Source organism: Salmo trutta, chromosome 18 (assembly GCF_901001165.1).
Source record: "Salmo trutta chromosome 18, fSalTru1.1, whole genome shotgun sequence".
Classification (NCBI taxonomy): Eukaryota; Metazoa; Chordata; class Actinopteri; order Salmoniformes; family Salmonidae; genus Salmo; species Salmo trutta.
Genome location: NC_042974.1, coordinates 10,489,642 through 10,514,851, shown reverse-complemented (window position 1 = coordinate 10,514,851; position 25,210 = coordinate 10,489,642). Strand labels below are relative to the sequence as shown.

Here is a 25,210-nt window from a genome sequence, read left to right as displayed (position 1 = left end):
TCTGGATGTTTTTGTTGTTATTCTGTCTCTCACTGTTCAAGTAAACCTACCATTAAAATTATAGACTGATCATTTCTTTGTAAGTGGGCAAACGTACAACATCAGTAGGGGATCAAATACTTTTCCCCCCCACGGTATGTGCACATGTTGTCTAATGCAGTGATAACATGTTGTCTAATGCCGTGAAAATATGTCTACCACCCCTTGTGTAGAGAGATCCTCACCAAGATGGAGGGTCACATCGGTAACAGTGGACCGATGGCCTCACACATGAGTAGCCATATCCCCTCCTACAGGGATATGGCTACAGCTGTTGCTAGGCAGCCAGTGCCAGTTGCTAGGCGATGGTGACGGCGTAGGGGCTGGAGTTGAATGACTGAGGACCCATTGGAGGTGAGGGGTTTTGAGAAGGGGACAAGGAGAGAGGATGCGAGGAGAGAGGGCGCTAGGAGAGAAGTCAGAGGTCATGTGGAGTCTTCCCACAGAGTGCATGATGAAGAGGAAGGTCCAATGCATTGTGGGAACAGTCCTTATAGAATGGTCTAGTCTGTGTGTATTGTCACATCTCTCCATAGAGGATGTGATATATTGTTAATTACCCCTCTGTATAAGGTGTGATGTCATCAATCCCTACCCGCTAACTCTCCACTAAGTCATCCCCTAAGTCATCCACTAATTCTTCCTCTCCACAGCCTTCCTGGCCATCCTTCTGTCTGGCAAAGGGCTACAGATGGGACAACTGTCACAGATAGACTGGGCTGGGCATTTATCAGGTCAACACACACAAACACACACACAGTCAGTGACACACACACACACACACACACACACACACAGCCTGACACACACCCACGGTGACAGTGAGATACACACACAGCCTGACACACGCCCACGGTGACGTCGACACACACACATACACACACTCAGTGACACAAACACACAAATACGTGCACGGTGACACAGATGCACGCATTAGAGGTCGACCGATTATGATTTTTCAAAGCCGATACCGATAATTGGGGCCCAAAACCAGCTGCCGATTAATCGGCCAATTTATTTTTTATTTTTTTGTAATAATGACAATTACAACAATACTGAATGAACACTTATTTTTACTTAATATAATACATCGATAAAATCAATTTAGCCTCAAATAAATAATGAAACATGTTCAATTTGGTTTAAATAATGCAAAACAAAGTGTTGGAGAAGAAAGTAAAAGTGCACTATGTGCCATGTAAAAAAAGCTAACGTTTAAGTTCCTTGCTCAGAACATGGGAACATATGAAAGCTGGTGGTTCCTTTTAACATGAGTCTTCAATATTCCCAGGTAATAAGTTTTAGGTTGTTGTTATTATAGGAATTACAGGACTATTTCTCTCTATTCGATTTGTATTTCATATACCTTTGACTATTGGATGTTCTTATAGGCACTTTAGTATTGCCAGTGTAACAGCATAGCTTCCGTCCCTCTCCTCGCTCCTACCTGGGCTCGAACCAGGAACACATTGATAACAGCCACCCTCGAAGAAGCGTTACCCATGTAGAGGAAGGGAAACAACTACTCCAAGTCTCAGAGCGAGTGACGTTTGAAACGCTATTAGTGCGCACCCAGCTAACTAGCTAGCCATTTCACATCGGTTACACCAGCCTAATCTTGGGAGTTGACAGGCTTGAAGTCATAAACAGCACAATGCATTGCGAAGGGCTGCTAGCAAATGCAAAAAAGTGCTGTTTGAATGAACGCTTATGAGCCTGCTGCTTCCTACCACCGCTCAGTCAGACTGCTATATCAAATCATAGACTTAATTATAACATAATAACACACAGAAATACCAGCCTTAGGTCATTAATATGATCGAATCCGGAAACTATCATCTCGAAAACAAAACGTTTTTCCTGTCAGTGCAATACGGAACCGTTCCGTATTTTATCTAACTGGTGGCATCCCTAAGTCTAAATGTTCCTGTTACATTGAACAACCTTCAATGTTATGTCATAATTACGTAAAATTCTGGCATATTAGTTCGCAACGAGCCAGGTGGCCCAAACTGTTGCATATACCCTGACTGCATGCAATGAACGCAAAATGACACAATTTCACCTGGTTAATATTGCCTGCTAACCTGGATTTCTTTTAGATAAATATGCAGGTTTAAAAATATATACTTCTGTGTATTGATTTTAAGAAAGGTATTGATGTTTATGGTTAGGTACAGTCGTGCAACGATTGTGCTTTTTCGCAAATGCGCTTTTGTTAAATCATCCGCCGTTTGGCCAAGTCGGCTGTCTTTGTTAGGAAGAAATAGTCTTCACAGTTCACAACGAGCCAGGCGGCCCAAACTGCTGCATATACCCTGACTCTGTTTGCAAGAGAAGTGACACATTTTCCCTAGTTAAAAGATATTCATGTTAGCAAGCAATATTAACTAAATATGCAGGTTTAAAAATATATACTTGTGTATTGATTTTAAGAAAGGCATTGATGTTTATGGTTGGAGCAACGTGTACCTAAGCGATTATATGCAACGCAGGACAGGCTAGATAAACTAGTAATATCATCAATCATGTGTAGTTAACTAGTGATTATGATTGATTGATTGTTTTTTATAAGATAAGTTTAATGCTAGCTAGCAACTTACCTTGGCTTCTTACTGCATTCACGTAACAGGCAGGCTCCTCGTGGAGTGCAATGTAAAGCAGGTGGTTAGAGCGTTGGACTAGTTAACCATAAGGTTGCAAGATTGAATCCCCGAGCTGACAAGGTAAAAATCTGTCATTCTGCCCCTGAACAAGGCAGTTAACCCACCGTTCCTAGGCCGTCATTGAAAATAAGAATGTGTTCTTAACTAACTTGCCTAGTTAAATAAAGGTATTACATTTTTTTTTTATGTGCCAAATCGGCGTCCAAAAATACAGATTTCCGATTTTTATGAAAACTTGAAATCGGCCCTAATTAATCGGCCATTCCGATTAATCGGTCGACCTCTAGCACGCATGCACACACACAGGCAGACAAATTCACACCGTAGGGGTGAGAATGAGAGCAGGGATGTGAGGTGCAATGTGTTGGTTTCTCTTCTCCATACTTGGACAGTGTGGGTCTGAGGGTTGGTTTCTCCTCTCCATACTGGGGCAGTGTGGGTATGAGGGCTGATTTTTCCTCTCCATTCTGGGACAGTGTGGGTCTGAGGGCTGGTTTCTCCTCTCTGGAGTTGGAACTCATCATGCCTGCAGAGTGAGGAAGGGCCTAGCAAGATACACTGTAGGGGAGAATGGTGTTAAACACATACATGCTGCCTGCCTCTCTCCTACTCTCCCCTCTCTCCCCTACTCTCCCCTGGCCAGCAGAATATCACCCTGCATCCTACTGCTTACTTGCCTCTGAAGCTAAGCAAGGCTGGTCCTGGTCAATACCTGGATGGGAGACTAGAAGCTGTTGGAGGGCCAGCAGGAGGCTCTTTTTCCTCTGGTCTAAAAAAGATCCCAATGCCCCAGGAAAGTGATTGGGGACATGCCCTGTGTAGGATGCTGTCTTTTGAATGGGATGTTAAATGGTTGTCCTGACTCTCTGTGGTTACTAAAGATCCCATGGCACTTATTGTAAGAGTAGGGCTGTTTATTCATACTCCTCTCACCTGTAACTATTCCCCAGGTTGTTGCTGTAAATGACAATGTGTTGTCAGTCAACTTACCTGGAAAATACATTTAAAAAATCCCCTACTCTGGCTTTCCTTTTCTCCTCCCCTTCTCTGCTAGAGGTTGTCTGTATCTCACTCTCTCTCTCTGTGTCATGTACAGAGTTCAGTGAGGAGAGCAGTGTGTGATTAGCTTTAGGGGTCAGGACTGAACAAAAGGAACTCTGAGAAACCTCTACTCATGTGACCAGACGTCTGTCAGGACTTGACATGAGGAAAATATATATACAAAAGTATGTGGACACCCTTTCAAATGAGTGGATTCGGCTATTTCAGCCACACCCGTTACTGACAGGTGTATGAAATTGCTCACACAGCCATGCAATCTCCATAGTCGAACATTGGCAGTAGAATGGCCTTACTGAAGAGCTCAGTGACTTTCAACGTGTCACCGTCATAGGATGCTACCTTTCCAACAAGTCAGTTCATCAAATTTTTGCCCTGCTAGAGCTGTCCGGGACAACTGTAAGTGTTGTTATTGTGAAGTGATAACATCTAGGAGCAACAATGGTTCAGCCCCAAAGTGGTAGGCCACACAAGCTCACAGAACGGGACCCCCGAGTGCTGAAGTGCGGAGCACGTAAAAAAACTGCCTCTGGAAGCAACGTCAGCACAAGAACTGTTCATTGGGAGCTTTATGAAATGGGTTTCCATGGTCGTCCCCACAGTAACCGTACGTACATATCCCAACCAGACGCAATGGATTACAGCTGCCGCTTTCAAGCAGCGGCATCCGGACGCTTATAAGATATGTTTGAGCCAAGCAGTTGTGTTGTGACAAGGTAGGGGTGGTATTCAGAATATAGCCATATTTGGTAAAAGACCAAGTCCATATTATGGCAAGAACAGCTCAAATAAGCAAAGAGAAACGACAGTCCATCAATACTTTAAGACATGAAGGTCAGTCAATACGGAAAATGTCAAGAACTTTGAAAGTTTCTTCAAGTGCAGTCGCAAAAACCATCAAGCTTTGTGATGAAACTGGCTCTCATGAGGACTGCCACAGGAAAGGAAGACCCAGAGTTACCTCTGCTGCAGAGGATAATTTCATTACAGTTACCAGCCTCAGAAATTGCAGCCAAAATAAATGCTTCACAGAGTTCAAGAAACAGACACATCTCAACATCAATTGTTCAAAGGAGACTGCGTGAATCAGGCTTTCATGGTCGAATTGCTAAAAAGAAACCACTACTAAAGGACACCAATAATAAGAAGAGACTTACTTGGGTCAAGAAACACGAGCAATGGACATTAGATTGGTGTAAATCTGTCCTTTGGTCTGATGATTTTGGTTCCAACCGCTGTGTCTTTGTGAGACGCAGATAAGGTGAAAGGATGATCTCCACATATGTGGTTACCACCGTGAAGCATGGAGGAGGAGGTATGATGGTGTGGGGGTGCTTTGCTGGTGACACTGTCTTTGATTTATTTAGAATTCAAGGCACACTTATCCAGCATGGCTACCACAGCATTCTGCAGCAATACGCCATCCCTTCTGGTTTGCGCTTAGTGGGACTGTCATTTGTTTTTCAACTGGACAATGACCCAACACACCTCCGGGCTGTGTATGGGCTATTTGACAAAGAAGGAGAGTGATGGAGTGCTGCATCAGATGACCTGGTCTCCACAATCACCCGACCTCAACCCAATTGAGATGGTTAGGGATGAGCTAGACCGCAGAGTGAAGGAAAAGCCACCAACAAGTGCTTAGCATATGTCGGAACTGCTGGAAAAGCATTCCAGGTGAAGCCGGGTGAGAGAATGCCAAGAGTGTGCAAAGCTCTCATCAAGGCAATGGGTGGCTACATTGAAGAGTCTAAAATCTAAAGTCTATTTTGATTTGTTTAACTTGTTTAACCCATCCACGGGATGGTTGAGCTAACATAGGCTAATGCGATTAGCATGAGGTTGTAAGTAACAAGAAAAGTTCCCAGGACATAGACATATCTGATATTGGCAGAAAGATTAAATTCTTGTTAATCTAACTGCACTGTTCGATTTACAGTAGCTATTACAGTGAAAGAATACCATGCTATTGTTTGAGGAGAGTGCACAATTTTGAACATGACAAGTTATTAATAAACAAATTAGGCACATTTGGGCAGTCTTGATACAACATTTTGAACATAAATGCAATGGTTCATTGGATCAGTCTACAACTTTGCACATACACTGCTGCCATCTAGTGGCCAAAATCTAAATGCCACCGGGGCTGGAATAATAGATAATGGCCTTTCTCTTGCATTTCAAAGATGATGGCAAAAAAAATATATATTTTCTTTGTATTATATTTTCCCAGATCCATTGTCTTATATTCTACTACTTTCCTTTCACATTTCCACGAACTTCAAAGTGTTTCCTTTCAAATGGTACCAAGAAAATGCTTATCCTTGCTTCAGGGCCTGAGCTATAGGCAGTTAGATTTGGGTATGTCATTTTAGGCGAAAATTGAAAAAAATGGGTGGATCTGTCACGAATCCCACCGAAGGTGGCTCCCCTGCCTGCTCGGGCGGCGCTCGGCGGTCGTCGTCACCAGCCTACTAGCCGCCGCTGATCCCTTTTTCCTTTTCGTTTGGTATGTCTTATTGTTTGCACCTGTTCCTCATTTGGTTCTATTTATTTTTGGTTATTTAAGCCTGTTTAGCCCGCCCAGGTTTGTGCGGGATTATTTAGCGTCAGGTTGTGTTTTGTATTTGGATGTGCTGGCGATCGACATTTGTTATTTTTTATGCATGCTGTGTATCTGTTGTTCTTGGCACTTTGCATTTTTCACGCCGGTTGTGTTGGCGTCGATCGTGTTGTGTTTTATGGAATAAACACAAAGTTCCTTACCTCTGCTCTCTGCGCCTGACTCCTACCACCACTCCTAGCAACTACTGACAGAATCCCGCACCAGCTATGGAGTCAGCAGGAGCAGCCTCACCTCCTCTCCCATCGATGGAGGAACGGGTCCTCCATCATACCACCATCCTCCACCGAATCGGCTCAGCGATGGACCAGATGATGGAGAGGATGGACCGATGGGAGAGGAGTGGCCTCCCTACCGCATCCCCAGCACCAATTCCCCCTCCACCATCTACCCCTCCACCGACGTCCGGACCCGGAGCCTTGCGCCTGGCTCTCCCCAGGGAGTACGATGGGGCAGCGGCTGGGTGCCAGGGGTTCCTGCTGCAGTTGGAGTTGTAACTGGCTACCGTTCGTCCGACTCCCTCGGGACGTGCCCTGGAGTGGGCCAACGCAGTGTGGTATGGCCCAGACTCGGCAAGGGATCACTACCCCGAGTTCACCCGCCGTTTCCGGGCCATGTTCGACCACCCAGCAGAGGGCCGGGCGGCAGGTGAACAGCTGTTCCACCTGCGGCAGGAGACGAAGAGCGCACAGGACTTTGCTCTGGAGTTCCGGACCTTGGCTGCTGGAGCGGGATGGAACGACAGGGCCCTGATGGACCACTATCGGTGTAGCCTCCGGGAGGACGTCCGCCGTGAGCTAGCCTGTTGGGACACTACACTCTCACTAGATGAACTAATAGACATGTCCATTCGTCTCGACAACCTGCTGGCTGCTCGCGGGCGTCCAGACAGGGCCCTGTTGGTTCCACCTCCAGGTCCTCCAGCTCCCATCCCTATGGAGCTAGGGGGGGGCGCGTCCAGGGGAACCGGAGGAGGAGGCTCCTCTTGTACCCAGTGTGGTCGGAGAGGACACACTACCGACCGGTGCTGGGGGAGCTCCTCTGGGAATCGGGATGGCAGGCGGAGCACTCCTCGTTCACCTCAGGTGAGTAAGCACCAACCTCACCCAGAGCTCCCTATTGGTCATATGTTCATTTTAGTAACTTTCCCCTTGTTTTCTCCCTCTTTCCAGCATAAGGCGCTAGTCGATTCAGGCGCAGCTGGAAACTTTATGCATCGTGGGCTCGCGTTAAGGCTAGGGATTCCCCTGGTGTCGTTGGACCAACCTTTCCCTGGGCACTCCTTAGATAGCCGACCATTAGGGTCAGGACTGGTCAGGGAGGCCACGGTGCCACTGGACATGGTAACGCAGGGGGATCATGGGGAACAGATTAGTCTCTTCCTCATTGATTCTCCTGCGTTTCCGGTGGTGCTGGGGATTCCCTGGCTGGCCAATCACAATCACAATATTTTGTGGAGACAGGGGGCTCTCAGAGGGTGGTAAGAGGAGTGCTCAGGCAGGTGTAAGGGAGTTTCCATCGGTGCGACGACGGTGGAGAGTCCAGACGAGGTTTCCACTGTGCGCATTCCCTCAGAATATGCCGATTTGGCTATCGCCTTCTGTAAAAAGAGGGCGACCCGATTACCACCTCATCGACAAGGGATTGCGTGATAAATCTCCAGGTAAACGCTACACTTCCCTGGGAGCCACGTGTACCCATTGTCACAGGAGGAAACGTTGGCTATGGAGACATATGTCACGGAATCTCTGAGACAGGGGTACATTCGGCCTTCCATGTCACCCGTCTCCTCGAGTTTCTTTTTCGTGAAGAAAAAGGATGGAGGGTTGCGTCCGTGCATTGATTATCGAGGTCTAAATTCCATCACAGTAGGGTTCAGTTACCCGCTACCTCTCATTGCTACGGCGGTGGAATCATTTCACGGCGCGCGTTTTTTCACGAAACTGGACCTCAGGAGCGCTTACAATCTGGTGCGTATCCGGGGAGGAGACGAGTGGAAAACCGCATTCAGTACCACATCGGGCCACTATGAGTACCTCGTCATGCCGTATGGGTTAAAGAATGCTCCAGCCGTCTTTCAATCCTTTGTTGACAAGATTCTCAGGGACCTGCATGGGCAGGGGGTGGTGGTGTATATTGACGACATCCTGATCTATTCCGCCATCCGCGCCGCGCATGTCTCCCTGGTGCGCAAGGTGCTTGGGCGACTGCTGGAGAATGACCTGTACGTTAAGGTTGAGTTTTTCAAACGAGCCGTTTCCTTCCTGGGGTATCGCATTTCCACCTCGGGGGTGGTGATGGAGGATGACCGCGTTAAAGCCGTGCGTAATTGGCCGACTCCGACCACGGTAAAGGAGGTGCAGCGGTTTTTAGGGTTTGCCAATTACTACCGGAGGTTTATCCGGGGCTTTGGTCAAGTTGCTGCTCCCATTACCTCACTGCTGAAGGGGGGTCCGGCGCGCTTGCGCTGGTCAGCAGAGGCGAACAGAGCATTCAGTCGCCTGAAGGAGCTGTTTACCGACGCTCCAGTGCTGGCTCATCCGGACCCCTCTTTGGCATTCATGGTGGACGCGTCCGAGACTGGGGTGGGGGCCGTGCTATCACAGCGCTCGGGCACGCCACTCAAACTCCGCCCGTGCGCTTTCTTTTCTAGGAAGCTCGGGCCGGCGGAGCAGAACTATGGCGTGGGGGACCGGGAGTTGTTAGCTGTGGTCAAGGCTCTGAAGGTGTGGAGACATTGGTTTGAGGGGGCTAAGCACCCTTTCCTCATCTGGACTGACCACCGTAATCTCAAGTACATCCGGGCAGCTAGGAGACTGAATCCGCGTCAGGCCAGGTGGGCCATGTTCTTTACCCGTTTCCGGTTCACGATCTCTTATCGGCCAGGTTCACAGAACACGAAGGCCGACGCACTGTCCCGCCTATATGACACCGAGGAGAGGGCCATCGATCCGGCTCCCATCCTTCCAGCGTCGTGCTTGGTAGCTCCGGTGGTATGGGAGTTGGACGCGGAGATCGAGCGGGCGTTACGGTTGGAACCTGCACCATCGCAGTGTCCGGCAGGTGTTCAGTACGTGCCGGTTGGTCTCCGTGATTGATTGATTCGATGGGCCCATAATCTCCCCTCTTCGGGTCACCCTGGGATCGAGAGGACAGTGCGGAACCTGAGGGGGAAGTACTGGTGGCCCACCTCGGGTAAGGACGTGCGGTTTTATGTTTCCTCCTGCTCGGTGTGCGCTCAGAGCAAGGCTTCTCGACACCTGCCTAGAGGGAAATTACACCCCCTCCCCGTTCCACAGCGGCCGTGGTCACACTTGTCAGTGGACTTCCTCACTGACCTTCCCGTATCTCAGGGGAACACCACTATCCTGGTCGTTGTGGATCGGTTCTCGAAGTCCTGTCGTCTCATCCCGTTGCCCTGTCTCCTTACGGCTCTGCAGACTGTGGAGGCCCTGTTTACCCAAGTCTTCCGGCACTATGGGATGCCCGAGGACATCGTTTCTGATCGGGGTCCCCAGTTCACATCCAGAGTTTGGAGGGCGTTCATGGAACATTTGGGGGTCTCGGTCAGCCTGACCTCAGGTTTCCACCCCGAGAGTAATGGGCAGGTGGAGAGAGTGAACCAAGAGGTGGGTAGGTTTCTAAGGACGTATTGCCGGGACCGGCCCAGGGAATGGGTGAGATACGTTCCATGGGCAGAAATAGCCCAAAATTCTCTACGTCACTCATCAACCAACATGTCACCTTTCCAGTGCGTGTTGGGCTACCAGCCGGTCCTGGCTCCATGGCACCAGAGCCAGACCGAGGCTCCTGCGGTGGAGGATTGGGTGCAGCGCTCGAAGGACACTTGGAGAGCCGTCCAAGATGCACTCACAAAGGCGAGTGGACGGCAGAAGAAGAGCGCTGACCAGCACCGCAGTGAGACCCCTGTGTTTGCACCAGGGGATCGAGTCTGGCTCTCGGCTAGAAACCTGCCCCTCCGCTTGCCCTGCCGGAAGCTGGGCCCGCAGTGTGTAGGGCCATTTAAAGTCCTGAGGAGGATAAACGAGGTGTGTTACCGGTTACAACTTCCATCTTACTACCGTATTAACCCCTTGTTTCATGTGTCTCTCCTCAGGCCGGTGGTGGCTGGTCCCATGCAGGAAGGTGAGGTGCCGGAGGTTCCTCCACCCCCGCTGGACATTGGGGGGTCCCCGGCGTATAAGATACGCGCCATTCTGGACTCCAGACTTCGGGGGGGGGGGGGGCCTACAGTACCTCGTCGACTGGGAGGGGTACGGCGCGGAGGAGAGGTGCTGGGTACCCAGGAAGGACATTTTGGACCCCCCACTACTGAGGGAGTTCCACCGCCTTCATGGGGATCGCCCTGCACCTCGTCCTCCGGGTCGCCCTCGCGCTGCGGGAGCTGCGGGTCAGGAGGAGGGTACTGTCACGAATCCCACCGAAGGTGGCTCCCCTGCCTGCTCGGGCGGCGCTCGGCGGTCGTCGTCACCGGCCTACTAGCCGCCGCTGATCCCTTTTTCCTTTTTGTTTGGTATGTCTTATTGTTTGCACCTGTTCCTCATTTGGTTCTTTTGATTTTTGGTTATTTAAGCCTGTTTAGCCCGCCCAGGTTTGTGCGGGATTATTTAGCGTCAGGTTGTGTTTTGTATTTGGATGTGCTGGCAATCGACAATTGTTATTTTTTATGCATGCTGTGTACCTGTTGTTCTGGGCACTTTGCATTTTTCACGCCGGTTGTGTTGGCGTCGATCGTGTTGTGTTTTATGGAATAAACACAAAGTTCCTTACCTCTGCTCTCTGCGCCTGACTCCTACCACCACTCATAGCAACTACTGACAGGATCCTTAAGAGGTTTTAACACTACATGATTCCATATGTGTTATTTCATAGTTTTTATGTATTCACTATTTTTCTACAATGTAGAAAATAGTACAAATAATGAAAAACCCTTGAATGAGTAGGTGTGTATTAACAAACTTTTGACTGGTACTGTATATACATATATACAGTGGCTTGCGAAAGTGTTCACCCCCCTTGCATTTTTCCTATTTTGTTGCTTTACAGCCTGGAATTAAATTGGATTTTTGAGAGGTTTTACTCAACATGCCTACCACTTTGAAGATGCAAAATATTTTTTTATTGTGAAACGAACAAGAAATAACACAAAAAAACGGAAAACTTGAGGGTGCATAACTTTTCACAACCCCAAAGTCAATACTTTGTAGAGCCACCTTTTGCAGCAATTAAAGCTGCAAGTCTCTTGGGGTATGTCTCCATAAGCTTGGCGCATCTAGCCACTGGGATTTTTGCCCATTCTTCAAGTCAAAACTACTCAAGCTCCTTCAAGTTGGATGGGTTCCACTTGTGTAGAGCAATCTTTAAGTCATACCACAGATTCTCAATTGGATTGAGGTCTGGGCTTTGACTAGGCCATTCCAAGACATGTAACTGTTTACCCTTAAACTGCTTTAGCAGTATTCTTAGGGTCATTGTCCTGCTGGAAGGTGAACCTCCATCCCAGTCTCAAATCTCTGGAAGACTGAAACAGGTTTCCCTCAAGAATTTCCCTGTATTTAGCGCCATCCATCGTTCCTTAAATTCTGACCAATTTCCCAGTCCCTGCCAATGAAAAACATCCCCACAGCATGATGCTGCCACCACCATGCTTCACTGTGGGGATGGTATTCTCGGGTTGATGAGAGGTGTTGAGTTTGCGCCAGACGTAGTGTTTTCCTTGATGGCCAAAAAGCTCAATTTTAGTCTCATCTGACCAGAGTACCTTCTTCCATATGTTTGGAGAGTCTCCCACATGCCTTTTGGCGAACACCAAACATGTTTGCTTATTTTTTTCTGGCCACTCGTCCATAAAGCCCAGCTCTGTGGAGTGTACAGCTTAAAGTGGTCCTATGGACATATACTCCAATCTCCGCTGTGGAGCTTTGCAGCTTCTTCAGGGTTATCTTTGGTCTCTTTGTTGCCTCTCTGATTAATGCCACCCTTGCATGGTCTGTGGGTTTTGGTGGGCGGCCCTCTCTTGGCAGGTTTGTTGCGGTGCCATATTCTTTCCATTTTTTAATAATGGATTTAGTGGTGCTCCGTTGGATGTTCAAAGTTTCTGATCTTTTTTATAACCCAACCCTGATCTGTACTTCTCCACAACTTTTTCCCTGACCTGTTTGGAGAGCTCCTTGGTCTTCATAGTGCCACTTGCTTGGTGGTGCCCCTTGCTTAGTGGTGTTGCAGATTCTAATTATGTGACTTCTGAAGGTAATTGATTGATCTTATTTAGGGGCTTCATAGCAAAGGGGGTGAATACCACTTTTCCGTTTTTTATATATATATAACATTCGATTGGTTGCATGAATTTCGTTTTGCGTATCAGTTCATAAACCATGTGCCATGGATTCAGTTCGTCGAAAATCTCTTCCCAACTATTTTGCATGGCACAGCTGTCCATTTGTTGATCCTTCAATTAAACTGGTATACTTTTTTATTAATCACAATTTTCTTTAACCAATTATGGTCTTTAATGCAGGACGACAGACAAGTTCCTCATTTTTTCCCCCTTCCACTTCCCTCTTCCATTTTTGTGGTAATGCTGCTATTAGTTGGTTGTAATTTTGGTTAGAGTAGACATTTCCATATATTTTGGTTAGCTGCATGTGTGACATAACTCCACCAGTCCTATTTATGATATCATTTACAAAGATTATAATATATAGTTTTTTTTACACTATTGGTATATTTGAGTTTAACCACAATATTTGTTGTATTATTTGTTCAGTTATTTTCTGATGGATTAAATTGAAATTGCAACCAACTTCCTGTGGCTTGTTTTAAAAATAGTAATATTTGGGAGATTTCCTTTTCAAAAAACTGAAAGTGGGAGGTTGTAATCTGAATAAAGGCAAACAGGCCATTCTTGAACATGGGGTAAGACATTCTTATTCATTTGCTTGAGAACCAGTTCAGAATTAAGCATAACTTTTGTATGACTGAAGCCTTTAGTGAGAGGTCTAATACTTTAATATTTAATCATTTCTGCCCTCCGAATTCATATTCATTATATTAATAGGCCAATTTAATTTTGTCTGGCTTGCCGTTCTAAATAATATTGTAAAAATAGTTCTCATATAATTTAAATAACTGTCTGCTAGGTGTATGCAAGACCTTAAGCAAATAGGTAAACTAGGATATGACAAAATAGTTAATTAGGGTGATTTTCCTTTCCATGGTAGCAAGATCTTATCTATTTTTGCTAACTTTCTATTCACCCTATTGGAGTGAGATCATTTATTTATTTTGGGATATGTATACCGAGTATGTAAACATCACCATCAGACCATTTTATTGGTAAACTAAACGGTAATGTAAAAGTTACATTTTTTTGGGATCCAACACATAATATAGTACACCTATCATAATTTGCTTGTAATCCAGAGAGGTTAGAAAAAGTATGTAGATTCTCTATGAGGCTGTGGAGGGATCCAAATTGTAGATTTAAAAGAAAACATTTATCAGCAGTGCACAATGACACCTTTGTTTTTTTAAGTCCTGGATTTCTAACCCCTTGATATTATTGTTGGATCTGATTTTAATATTACATTTTGATAGCCATAATAAACAGATATGCCGATACTGGACAACCTTGTTTACTCCTCTTGACAGTGTAAAACTTTCTGAAAAGTAGCCATTGTTTACTATTTTACACCTAGGGTTACTATACATGACTTTAACCCATTTTAAAACAGATTCTCCAAAATGTTAATGTTCCAGGCATTTATATATAAATTCCAGTCGTACTTTATCAAAAGCCTTTTCTAAGTCAGCTACAGTGTCCCTGATTTTTCATAGTGTTCTATTGTTTCCAGTACTTAAATTATCTCCAATGTATCGTCCATGTAAAAAAACCTGTCTGATTAGATGAATAATAAAATAAGGAATAATAAAAAAACACCTTTATTTCCTATGAGCTATACATTTTGCTAGAATGTTTGCATCACAACACTAAAGTGTAAGGTGCCTCCAATTTTTTAAATGGACTGGATCTTTATATTTACCACTTGTATCCTTTTTCAGTACTAATGAAATGAGACCTTCTTGTTGAATGTCCGATAACCTACCATTTTCATAGGATTGGGTAAAACATGAATAATAATGGTCCTCTGAGTATATCAAAAAATGTTTGGTATACCTCAACTGGTATGCCATCCAGCCCTGGAGTTTGCCCAGACTTAAAGGCTTTAATGGCATCAATAAGTTCCTCCTATGTAATTTCACCTTCACATGAGGCTTTCTGTACAGCTGTTCATTTTACATTATTAATAAACAAAAATGTCACGTCCTGACCATAGTGAGTGGTTATTTTCTATGGTGGAGTAGGTCAGGGCGTGACAGTGGGTGTTTGTCTGTTTTTGTATGTCTATGTTCAGTTTCTAGTTTTGCATTTCTATGTTGGTGTTGTTTGGTATGACCTCCAATTAGAGGCAGCAGGTTGTCGTTGTCTCTAATTGGAGGTCCTATTTAAGTTGATGTTTGTTTCACATGTGTTTGTGGGTGATTATTCGTTGTGAGTGTATTTGATTCTCCTGCGTCACGGTTTGTTGTTTTGTGTATATTTTGAAGTGTTTAATTATTGCATTCGGTTTCACTGGTTAAATAAATATGTGGAACTACTAAAACGCTGCATCTTGGTCCGCTCCTTCTAACAGCTGTGACAAAAAATCCATACAAATACCTTTGGTTATTAGAGGAGATGGAGGAAACTAAAACGGAAACATGTTTAAAGTACTTTGCTTCCTCTTTCAAAATATAATTTGGTGAATCATAATGACTTCGTCATTTGTAACAAGTTTCAGTAAATTATTTTTGGTAAAATTTCTATGTTGAAGATTAACAAAACTTTGGTGCATTTTTACCCATATTCCATTAAATTTGCTTTATTTTTTTATAATATATTCCCCCATTTCTTTTTGTTTTTCCTCTAACATATTCTGAGCCTCTATAGTACAGTTTTTATTGTGATCTATCTGTTCTGTTAGACCCATTTCCTTTGATAAAATATGGACTCTTTTGACCTAAATTGCTTTTGTTTTAGAGCTAAGTACTGAAATGCAAGGCCTCTAAAGGCACATTTAAAAGTGTCACATACAATAAGGGGATCTGCAGTACCTATACTATGTTGGAAAAAGTCAGTTATAAATTCCTCTGTCCTAGTTAAAGTTATCATCCAATATGCTTTGATTCAATTTCCAATATCTTCACCCACGTGGAAATAGTAAGAGTATTGTATATGCTAATTATCTGATGGTCCAACCGCAATCTGCCCTCTATCAACACTTTTTAAACTTTTGGTGCCAACGAGAATGACATAAGAAAGTAGTCAAGATGACTAGCTTGATTGAGCCTCCGCCATGTACAGTTGAAGTCGGAAGTTTACATACAATTAGGTTGGAGTCATTAAAACTCGTTTTTCAACCACTCAACATATTTCTTGTTAACAAACTATAGTTTTGGCAAATCGGTTAGGACATCTACTTTGTGCATGACACAAGTAATTTTTCCAACAATTGATTACAGACAGATTATTTCACTTATAATTGACTGTATCACAATTCCAGTGAGTCAGAAGTTTACATACACTAAGTTGACTGTGCCTTTAAACAGCTTGGAAAATTCCAGACAATTATGTCATGGCTTTAGAAGCTTCTACCTGTGGATGTATTTCAAGGCCTACCTTCAAACGCAGTGCCTCTTTGCTTGACATCATGGGAAAATCAAAAGAAATCAGCCAAGACCTCAGAAAAATAATTCTAGACCTCCACAAGCCTGGTTCATGCTTGGGAGCAATTTCCAAACACCTGAAGGTACTGCGTTCATCTGTACAAATAATAGTACGCAAGTATAAACACCATGGGACCACACAGTCGTCATACCGCTCAGGAAGGAGATGTGTTCTGTCTCCTAGAGATGAACGTACTTTGGTGCAAAAAGTGCAAATCAATCCCAGAACAACAGCAAAGGACCTTGTGAAGATGCTGGAGGAAACAGGTACAAAAGTATCAATATCCACAGTAAAACGAGTCCTATATCGGCATAACCTGAAAGGCCACTCAGCAAGGAAGAAGCCACTGCTCCAAAACCGCCATAAAAAAGACAGACTATGGTTTAGAAGTGCACATGGGGACAAAGATCTTACTTTTTGGTGAAATGTCCTCTGGTCTGATGAAACAAAAATAGAACTGTTTGGCAATAATGACCAATAATATGTTTGGAGGGAAAAGGGGGAGGCTTGCAAGCCTAAGAACACCATACCAACTGTGAAGCACGGGGCTAGCAGCATCATGTTGTGGGGGTGCTATGCTGCAGGAGGGACTGGTGCACTTCACAAAATAGATGGCATCACAAGGAGGAAAATTATATGGATATATTGAAGCAACATCTCAAGACATCAGTCAGGAAGTTGAAGCTTGGTCGCAAATGGGTCTTCCATATGGACAAAATGGCTTAAGGACAACAAAGTCAAGGTATTGGAGTGGCCATCACAAAGCCCTGACCTCAATCCCATAGAACATTTGTGGGCAGACCTGAAAAAGCGTGTGCGAGCAAGGAGGCCTACAAATCTGACTCAGTTACACCAGCTCTGTCAGGAGGAATGGGCCAAAATCCACCCATCTTATTGTGGGAAGCTTGTGGAAGGCTTCCCAAAACGTTTGACCCAAGTTAAACAATTGAAAGGCAATGCTACCAAATACTAATTGAGTGTATGTAAACTTCTGACCCACTGGGAATGTGATGAAAGAAATAAAAGCTGAAATAAATCATTCTCTCTACTATTATTCTGACATTTCACATTCTTAAAATAAAGTGGTGATCCTAAATGACCTAAAACAGGGAATTATTTTCTGCGATTAAATGTCAGGAATTGTGAAAAACTCAGTTTAAATGTATTTGGCTAAGGTGTATGTAAACTGTATATCTCACTAGGTCAGGATATTTTAGCCTCCATATATCCACTAGTTCCAATATATCCATGATATTCGTGATTTCCTTACGTGCATGAGGGTGATAGTTTGTAGTGTGATTTCCTTTACGGTCCATTGAGGTATTTAAAACAGTATTATAATCTCCCACCATAATAATAGAGTCTTGTATTGCTTGCAGGGTTGATCATTTATTCAATATATTTTCAAAGAAACATGGATCATCATTATTTGGTACGTAAAGGTTATATCTGTTTATGGTCCAATAACATATTTCATATCATACATCTACCTTGGGGATCTGTTTGGACAATTTGCACATTCGGCTCAACATTACAGTTAATTACATTTTAGTCATTTAGCAGATGCTCTTATCCAGAGCGACTTACAGTAGAGAATGCATACATTTCATTTCATGTCTTTTTAAATTTTTGTAATGTTTTTGTACTGGCCCCCCGTGGGAATTCGAACCCACAACCCTGGCGTTGCACACGCCATGCTGGCATTGCAAACACCATGCTCTACCAACTGAGCCACAGGGAAGCCAATTAATGTCATCACCCCTTTTGAGTTTCTTTTCCCATGGGAGAAGTATATTTCACCCCCAGTCCTTTTTCCACACAACTTCTTCTAAAACTGTTGAATTAGTTTCCTGTAAAAACAAAAAATTATATTTCTTCTCTTTAAGCCAGGTAAATATTGTTAATCTTTTCTTATTATCTGCTAAGCCATTACAATTACAACTGGCTATACATATTTCATCAATTACATTAATGAGATACAAGTTTCAAATCTATTTATTATAATATGTTTGTAAATTGTGCAGCTGTTGCTCCTGGTTACAGGTACATTTTCACACAGCCTTAGTTGACCCCAGAAATCATGTGGCAAGGGGCTGTCACCTACCAGACCATGTGGCAGGGGGCTGTCACCTACCAGACCATGTGGCAGGGGGCTGTGAAATACCAGACCATGTGGCAGGGGGCTGTCACCTACCAGACTATGTGGCAGGGAGCTGTCACCTTCCAGACCATGTGGCAGGGGGCCGTGAACTACCAGACCATGTGGCAGGGGGCTGTCACCTACCAGACCATGTGGCAGGGGGGCTGTCACCTACCAGACCATGTGGCAGGGGGCTGTCACCTACCTGTCACCTACCAGACCATGTGGCAGGGGGCTGTGACCTACCAGACCATGTGGCAGGGGGCTGTGAACTACCAGACCATGTGGCAGGGGGGCTGTCACCTACCAGACCATGTGGCAGGGGGGCTGTCACCTACCAGACCATGTGGCAGGGGGCTGTGACCTACCAGACCATGTGGCAGGGGGCTGTGACCTACCAGACCATGTGGCAGGGGGCTGTCACCTACCAGACCATGTGGCAGGGGGGCTGTCACCTACCAGACCATGTGGCAGGGGGCTGTCACCTACCAGACCATGTGGCAGGGGGCTGTGAACTACCAGACCATGTGGCAGGGGCTGTCACCTACCAGACCATGTGGCAGGGGGCTGTGACCTACCAGACCATGTGGCAGGGGGCTGTGAACTACCAGACCATGTGGCAGGGGGCTGTGACCTACCAGACCATGTGGCAGGGGGCTGTGAACTACCAGACCATGTGGCAGGGGGCTGTGAACTACCAGACCATGTGGCAGGGGGCTGTGACCTACCAGACCATGTGGCAGGGGGCTGTCACCTACCAGACCAAGTGGGAGGGGGCTGTGACCTACCAGACCATGTGGCAGGGGGCTGTGAACTACCAGACCATGTGGCAGGGGGCTGTCACCTACCAGACCATGTGGCAGGGGGCTGTCACCTACCAGACCATGTGGCAAGGGGGCTGTCACCTACCAGACCATGTGGCAGGGGGCTGTCACCTACCAGACCATGTGGCAGGGGGCTGTCACCTACCAGACCATGTGGCAGGGGGCTGTCACCTACCAGACCATGTGGCAGGGGGGCTGTGACCTACCAGACCATGTGGGAGGGGGCTGTGACCTACCAGACCATGTGGCAGGGGGCTGTCACCTACCAGACCATGTGGCAGGGGGCTGTCACCTACCAGACCATGTGGGAGGGGGCTGTGACCTACCAGACCATGTGGGAGGGGGCTGTGACCTACCAGACCATGTGGCAGGGGGCTGTGACCTACCAGACCATGTGGCAGGGGGCTGTCACCTACAAGACCGTGTGGGAGGGGGCTGTGACCTACCAGACCATGTGGGAGGGGGCTGTGACCTACCAGACCATGTGGCAGGGGGGCTGTGACCTACCAGACCATGTGGCAGTGGGCTGTCACCTACCAGACCATGTGGCAGGGGGCTGTCACCTACCAGACCATGTGGCAGGGGGCTCTGACCTACCAGACCATGTGGCAGGGGGCTCTGACCTACCAGACCATGTAGCAGGGGGCTGTCACCTACCAGACCAAGTGGGAGGGGGCTGTGATCTACCAGACCATGTGGCAGGGGGCTCTGACCTACCAGACCATGTTGCAGGCGGCTGTGAACTACCAGACCATGTGGCAGGGGGCTGTGACCTACCAGACCAAGTGGGAGGGGGCTGTGAACTACCAGACCATGTGGCAGGGGGCTGTCACCTACCTGTCACCTACCATTAACACATTCCCTCCCTTCCTTCCTCCCTCCCTCCCTCCCAATCTCCTTCCCTCCCTCCCGCCCCCCTGCGCTGACAGTATAATTAATAAAGTAGCAGAGTGTAATGTAAACCTAAGCTCCCCACAGGGAATACTCTTCCATAATCACTCCAGGAGAGAAAGATTTCACACTTTTTTTTCTGTATAGTGTATGTGTGTGTGTGTGTGTGTGTGTGTGTGTGTGTGTGTGTGTGTGTGTGTGTGTGTGTGTGTGTGTGTGTTTATTTGTGTGTACGTGCGTGCTTGTGTGAATGCATCCATGTACAACAGTATGTGCTGTGATGCTGTGATGCTGTGCGTAAGTGTGTGAGGCTGTGTGAGGCTGTGAGGCTGTGTGTAAGTGTGTGAGGCTGTGTGTAAGTGTGTGAGGCTGTGTAAGACTGTGTGTAAGTATGTGAGTCTGAGGCTGTGCATAAATGTGTGAGGATGTGTGAGCCTGTGAGGCTCTGTGAGGCTGTGCATAAGTGTTTGAGAACTGTGTGAGGCTGTGCGTAAGTGTGTGAGGCTGTGTGAGGCTGTGTGTAAGTGTGTGAGTCTGAGGCTGTGCGTAAGTGTGTGAGGATGTGTGAGAGAGAAATAGAGAGAGCCCTACCCTGGTGAGTAGGGCTGACAGGTCTCCAACATGGTTGCTTTGTGTCACAGCCTACCCCGTCAATCCATTGATCCAGACCTCAGCAGATCTGCACCCATCCTAGCTACATACAACACATATGCTGAGTGTACAAAACATTAGGAACAACTGCTCTTTCCATGACATAGACTGACCAGGTGAATGCAGGTGAAAGCTATGATCCCTTATTGATGTCACTTGTTAAATCCACTTCAGTCAGTGTAGATGAAGGGGAGGAGACAGGTTAAATAATGATTTTTAAGCCTTGAGACAATTGAGACATGGATTGTGTAAGTGTGCCATTCAGTGGGTGAATGGGCAAGACAAAAGATGTAAGTGCCTTTGAACGGGGTATGGTAGTAGGTGCCAGGCGCACCGGTTTGTGTCAAGAACTGCTGGGTTTTTCACGCTCAACAGTTTCCTGTGTGTACCAAGAATGGTCCACCACCCAAAGGACATCCAGCCAACTTGACACAACTGTGGGAAGCATTGGAGTCAACATGGGCCAGCAGCCCTGTGGAGCGCTTTCGACACCTTGTAGAGTCCATGCCCTGACAAATTGAGGCTGTTCCCGAGGGCAAAAGGGGGTGCAACTCAATATTAGAAAGGTGTTCCTAATGTTTTGTACGCTCAGTGTACACTGGGGGAGAGCTCAATCACCAACATGTCGTATCCTGCATTCTTAGTTAAGATTGAATCAGTCACTTGTTAGCTAGGTAGCATATAGGCTATCCTATCCGGACGAGACAAATGTGTAATACCCTCATAACTAGTGTGCTGTGGTGTGTGTGTGACAAGCCTGTTAATCACCTCTCTAGCATCTGCATAGCTTTGAGGTTGTTGAGGGGATTATCCTTGTAAATTCACCTCTGCTGCAGTAGCACCATCTAGAGGTGGTCATGTGTGCAGCACTGGACTGTTCCATTACCTCCCACCTGTAGGGGGTTGTAGCACTGGACTGTTCCATTACCTCCCACCTGTAGGGGGTTGTAGCACTGGACTGTTCCATTACCTCCCACCTGTAGGGGGTTGTAGCACTGGACTGGTCCATTACCTCCCACCTGTAGGGGTTTATAGCACTGGACTGTTCCATTACCTCCCACCTGTAGGGGGTTGTAGCACTGGACTGTTCCATTACCTTCCGCCTGTAGGGGGTCGTAGCACTGGACTGTTCCATTACCTCCCACCTGTAGGGGGTTATAGCACTGGACTGTTCCATTACCTCCCACCTGTAGGGGGTTGTAGCACTGGACTGTTCCATTACCTCCCACCTGTAGGGGGTTGTAGCACTGGACTGTTCCATTACCTCCCGCCTGTAGGGGGTTGTAGCACTGGACTGTTCCATTACCTCCCACCTGTAGGGGGTTATAGCACTGGACTGTTCCATTACCTCCCACCTGTAGGGGATTGTAGCACTGGACTGTTCCGTTACCTCCCACCTGTAGGGGGTTGTAGCACTGGACTGTTCCATTACCTCCCACCTGTAGCGGGTTGTAGCACTGGACTGTTCCATTACCTCCCACATGTAGGGGGTTGTAGCACTGGACTGTTCCGTTACCTCCCACCTGTAGGGGGTTGTAGCACTGGACTGTTCCGTTACCTCCCACCTGTAGGGGGTTGTAGCACTGGACTGTTCCGTTACCTCCCACCTATAGGGGGTTGTAGCACTGGACTGTTCCGTTACCTCCCACCTATAGGGGGTTGTAGCACTGGACTGTTCCATTACCTCCCACCTGTAGGGGGTTGTAGCACTGGACTGTTCCGTTACCTCCCACCTGTAGGGGATTGTAGCACTGGACTGTTCCGTTACCTCCCACCTGTAGGGGGTTGTAGCACTGGACTGTTCCGTTACCTCCCACCTGTAGCGGGTTGTAGCATTTGACTGTTCCATTTCCTCACACGTGTAGGGGATTGGGGTAGCAGTGTAGCTGTGTGTGGAGAAGCAGTGTGTGGAGAAGCATACTGACACACTTCATTAATGTGCTATATACTATATCGATCCACCAAGTCTGGAACCAGTAGGACCTATAACAGCTTCTACCCACAGGCCATAAAACCACAAAATAGTCAACCAAATAGCTACCAGGTCTATCTGCATTGACCCTCTTTGCACTAACTCTTTGGACTCTTCACTTTCACTGCTGCTACTGTTTATTATCTATCCTGTTGCCTAGTCACTTTATCTCTACCCATATGTACATATCTACCTCAATCACCTCGTACCCCTGCATATTGACTCTGTAGTGGTACCCTGTTTATATAGCCAAGTTATCACCTCGTACCCCTGCACATTGAGTCTGTACTGGTACCCTGTTTATATAGCCAAGTTATCACCTCGTACCCCTGCACATTGAGTCTGTACTGGTACCCTGTTTATATAGCCAAGTTATCACCTCGTACCCCTGCACATTGAGTCTGTACTGGTACCCTGTTTATATAGCCAAGTTATCACCTCGTACCCCTGCACATTGAGTCTGTACTGGTACCCTGTTTATATAGCCAAGTTATCACCTCGTACCCCTGCACATTGACTCTGTAATGGTACCCTGTTTATATAGCCAAGTTATCACCTCGTACCCCTGCACATTGACTCTGTAATGGTACCCTGTTTATATAGCCAAGTTATCACCTCGTACCCCTGCACATTGACTCTGTACTGGTACCCTGTTTATATAGCCAAGTTATCACCTCGTACCCCTGCACATTGACTCTGTAATGGTACCCTGTTTATATAGCCAAGTTATCGTCGTTGTCATTTTTTCTATATTTTTGTCTTGTTGGGAAGGGTCCGTAAGTAAGCATTTCACTGTTAGTCTACACCTGTTGTTTATAAATACAATTTGATTAGATTTGTTATGGACGTTAATGCACCATCCTCCTTGTCTGTCTCTTCATGTGCCATTCTGAAGTGATACATCAAATATGAATACTAATAAAGTGCTTCTCCAGCTCCAGGCTCCAGCGAGAATGCTGAGGAGCGTGTGTTTCGGGAGCGCATGCGGCCTCGGAAGAGGCAGGGTGCCGTACGAAGGAGGGTCCATCAGGTCAACGGACACAAGTTCATGGCCACCTATCTGCGGCAGCCTACCTACTGCTCCCACTGCAGAGACTTTATATGGTGAGAGACACACACACACACACACACACACACATGCCTACGTCAGCCTTTATATGCGTGGTCATGGGCGGTCTGAGCTCTTGTCTGTCAGTGTTTCCATGGAGACAGTGGGAAAAGCCCCTAGGCTAACCATTACAGTGGAAGCTTTATCCTGGAGAGTCCAGCCGGTTCTCTGCTCCCTGTTTGCACCAAGCTACTCATGGCACAGGCTGCAAGCTGACAAGTACTGCTTCCTAGGGCTTATGACCTAACAGATGACTGCAGAGCACACCCAGGAGGCACAGAGTCTTAAGGCTGTGAGAAGAGTCTGATCTGGGCCCGTAGGCACAAAGCATCTCAGAGTAGGAGTGCTGATCTAGGATCATGTCCCAGCCTGTCCATATAATCTAATTCATTATGATCTAAAAGGCAAAAGTGATCCTAGATCAGCACTCCTACTCTGCGAGGCTTTGTGCATACGGTCCCTGGTCTGAACTGAGCAGAACTGGGAACTGCCTGCCTACATGTTGATGTTACAGTACACAGCATCTCCTGATATGAGTCTTGATGGTAGTGCACAAAAGTCTGTCTCCCACTGACATCCACTTGTAATAGTGAGCCCTTTCTCTCTAGTGAACCAACTCAGTATCTGACCTGAGATTGGCATTGGTATACTGTAGCATTGTCAGATAGTCCCTAACTAGCTGTGGTGTACTGTAGCATAGTCAAATAGTCCCTAACTAGCTGTGGTATACTGTAGCATAGTCAGATAGTCCCTAACTGGCTGTGGTGTACTGTAGCATTGTCAGATAGTCCCTAACTGACTGTGGTATACTGTAGCATTGTCAGATAGTCCCTAACTGACTGTGGTATACTGTAGCATAGTCAGATAGTCCCTAACTGGCTGCAGTATACTGTAGCATTGTCAGATAGTCTAAACTGACTGCAGTATACTGTAGCATTGTCAGATAGTCTAAACTGACTGCAGTATACTGTAGCATTGTCAGACGCTCCCTAAGTGTAACAGAGCGATAATGATGTGACCTGTATCTCTGACAGAGGTGATAAAGAGTGTTAGCACACAGCTGTGGCTATTTTAGGCCCAGCCCCCTCCCCATTGCCACAGTGACAGCGCTTATAGAGGTGGCACAACTCACTGCTATGGCTCAGGAACCTCTTAAACTTTCTGCTGTTCAATGGTTCAATTTCCATTCATTACAGCAAGCAGGGTTAGGCTGTTTAAATTCCAGATTTTGCCTTTTAATCAAAAACATAGAAAAAGACATGTTGAACGTGACAAAGCTTTGAGGGCCCAAACATATTCACTTCATTCTAAGAAAAAACGTACAATTCCACAGTAACTTAATACTGTTCCACTCTGAATCTGACTGTATGTTGCATTGAGTGACTATTTATCTCTCTCAACAGGGGTGTGATTGGGAAACAGGGCTACCAGTGTCAAGGTAACCATCATA

At 46.4% G+C, this 25,210-nt stretch overlaps 1 protein-coding gene across 4 annotated transcripts in view; it reads left to right on the top strand.

Annotated features, from left to right (window-relative positions):
• The window catches only part of LOC115152826 (protein kinase C epsilon type), a 218,694-nt gene that overhangs the window by 115,920 nt on the left and 77,564 nt on the right, over positions 1–25,210 (top strand). For 3 of the 4 annotated variants that reach the window (XM_029697675.1, XM_029697676.1, XM_029697678.1), the window contains 2 exons: positions 23,588–23,756; positions 25,164–25,198. In XM_029697675.1, coding sequence (XP_029553535.1) covers positions 23,588–23,756; positions 25,164–25,198 — 204 coding nt within the window. Of the gene's footprint in view, positions 1–199; positions 774–23,587; positions 23,757–25,163; positions 25,199–25,210 lie in introns of those variants that run through there. The other variant, XM_029697677.1, reaches the window with a different exon arrangement.